At 36.3% G+C, this 2,553-nt stretch overlaps 1 protein-coding gene across 1 annotated transcript; it reads right to left on the bottom strand.

The window, feature by feature from the left end:
• Positions 1 to 317: 317 nt before the first annotated feature.
• LOC114881546 (golgin subfamily A member 6-like protein 6) lies at positions 318 to 1,205 on the bottom strand. The gene has a single exon (XM_029198363.1). The coding sequence runs from the start codon at positions 1,203 to 1,205 to the stop codon at positions 318 to 320; it is 888 nt and encodes a 295-aa protein (XP_029054196.1).
• Positions 1,206 to 2,553: the final 1,348 nt, after the last annotated feature.

The following is a 2,553-nucleotide window of genomic DNA, read 5'->3' as shown; positions in this document are numbered from 1 at the left end:
ATAGGGTCTATGGGTACGTGACGAATTCTTCGTCACTGACCTGTCTTAGTCTGACTGTTTCTTCCGAGCGGTACGGACGTGCCCTTCCAAGTGTTTTAAATAAAGTTTTCATTTAAAAGTATTTTCTCATTTTTATTTCGTTTCACCACCTATTTCCAATACTATATCCCCTTCTCTTCTTCCCCCTTCCTTTGTCCTTCTCCTTGGGAGTACTTCCTCTCCTTCCTCTCCCAGTCTACCAGCACTCCCTTTTCTTCATCCCATCTCCACAATTTCCCCTCTATTCTTATCTTCCCGAGGTCTACCCACACGTATTTTCATTTCTCTCTTTCTTCTCTTCCGATTTTTCTTAACGTCCATTGTGTCTTCCTCTCCGCCCACGTTAAGTCCTCTTCTATCCTGTCTTCCCTTCCTTTTAGCGCCTTCTTGTTTTCCATTATCCTCCTTTTCAGTTCATTTGATTTTATTTTTAGCAGCATCATGCTAACTTCTTTTCCTTTTTCACTCGCACCTAATTCTTTTACCTCCTCTATTGCGTCTTCTACACCTGTTAGTTTTAAAATCTCCTCCGCCTTCTCTTTCATCACCTCTCTTCTTACTTTCGTCACTCTGATTATTATATTTCTCCTTCTCTCTTCTTTCTCCTTCCTCTCCCATTTCTTTTCGAGCTCACTCAGCTTCTCATTCGTTTTCTCACCTCCTATTTCCTCCTTTCTTTTTTCTATCACTTCCTGTACCGTCTTATGCACTTTCTCTTCCATCTCACTCCACTTTGTCCCCCCTTCCCCCTCCTTTTCTAATTCCTCAATCTTTCTTATCAGGAATTCTATCCTCCCTTCCATTTCTCTCTTTTGTTCTGCCCACCTTTTCTCCCTTCTCACCGAATCTTCCTTTAACTTCTCTATTTCTTCTCTCACTTCTTTTCTTAGGTCCCTCATATTTTCTTCCACCCTTTCCATCTTCTCTCCCAGGTCTCTTCCTAAATCTTTTATTAACTCTTTTATTTCGCCAACTTCTCCAACACCTTCTCTCCTTTCCTTTTTCTTCTCTGGAGATCTTTCCGTCACATTGCTTTCTTTAAACATCCATCCGCTTGTTCGTTTTTTCCCCTCATCGTCTTTTCCTTTTTGCGTACCCTCTTCACTTCCTTCCTCCCTTTTTCTCTTCCATATTTCCTCTAGGTTTTCCATGCTTCCTATGCTCATCGTCCTTTCTCTTCTCAACACCTCTATGTTCGAGGTCCTACCTCTTTTCCCCCATTTTTCCGATTTCCCGGGCACCTCCCTCCACTACGCATCTTTCTTTTCCTTCGTCCCGTCTTCTATTCCAGCCTCTCCACTCCTCTTCGCCGCTCCTTTCTCTGCCCTATCGGCCATCCTTGTTTCTGTGCTCGCCGCTCTCTCTGCTCCCTAGGCGTCGCACGTTTCCGTCTCCCTTTCTAAGCCTTCTGGATTCTAACCTGTCACCTAATGTGCTCGCTTCTCTACGATCTTTCTTCTCTCTTTCACTACTTTTCTCCCTCCCTCCACCACCACTCCTTCCTACCCCTGTTCACTCACACCCACTACCACTCTTTCTTTTTATACTTCACTTTTCTAGCTTTCACGCTCTATAATCGCTCCGCTTCACAGATCTCCGTTCGCACGCGACCGTTACCACAACGGAACTCAAGAGATGTACTGTAATATACATTTAATAACAATGTGATTATTACTATATCTACATCGCATACGTAGATTATATTGTTATTAAATGTATACTACGTAGGCGATGCAGATATAGTAATAATGACATTGTTATTAAATTCATATTACATTATATCTCATGTAGATATAGTAACAATTATATTGTGATTAAATGTATATTACATTATCCCATGTAGATATAATAACAATTATATTGTTGTTAAATGTATATTACAATATATCTCATGTAGATATAGTAACAAGTATATTGTTAAAATATGTATATTACATTATATCTCATATAGATATAGTAATAATGACAATGTTATTAAATGAATATTACATATCTGATGTAGATAAAGTAATGATCACATGGTTATTTAATGTATATTATATATCTGATGTAGAAATAATAACAATTATATTGCTATCAAATGTATATTACAATATATCTCATGTAGATATACTAACAATTATATTGCTAAAAAATATATATTACATTATATCTCATGTAGATATAGTAATAACGATATTGTCATTAAATGCATATTGCATTATATTTCATGTGGATATAGTAATGATGACATTGTTATTAAACGTATACTACATATCTGATGTAAATATAGTAACAATTATATTGTTATCAAATGTATATTACAATATATCTCATGTAGATATAGTAATAATTATATCGTTATTAAATGTACCCTACGTATGCGATGTAGATATAGTAATAATGACATTGTCATTAAATGTATATTACATGTCTGATGTAGATATAGTAATAATGACATTGTTATTAGATGTATATTACATTACATCTCATGTAGACATAGTAATAATGACAATGTTATTAAATGAATATTAC

The sequence above is a fragment of the Osmia bicornis genome, chromosome 6 (genome assembly GCF_907164935.1).
Source record: "Osmia bicornis bicornis chromosome 6, iOsmBic2.1, whole genome shotgun sequence".
NCBI lineage: Eukaryota > Metazoa > Arthropoda > Insecta > Hymenoptera > Megachilidae > Osmia > Osmia bicornis.
Note: the sequence above shows the minus strand (reverse complement) of the source record. Positions and strands in the feature narration are given on the sequence as shown.

Coding starts and splice junctions, on each gene's coding strand:
- LOC114881546 (XM_029198363.1), bottom strand. CDS start 1,205: ATGAGCATAGGAAGCATGGAAAACCTAGAGGAAATATGGAAGAGAAAA.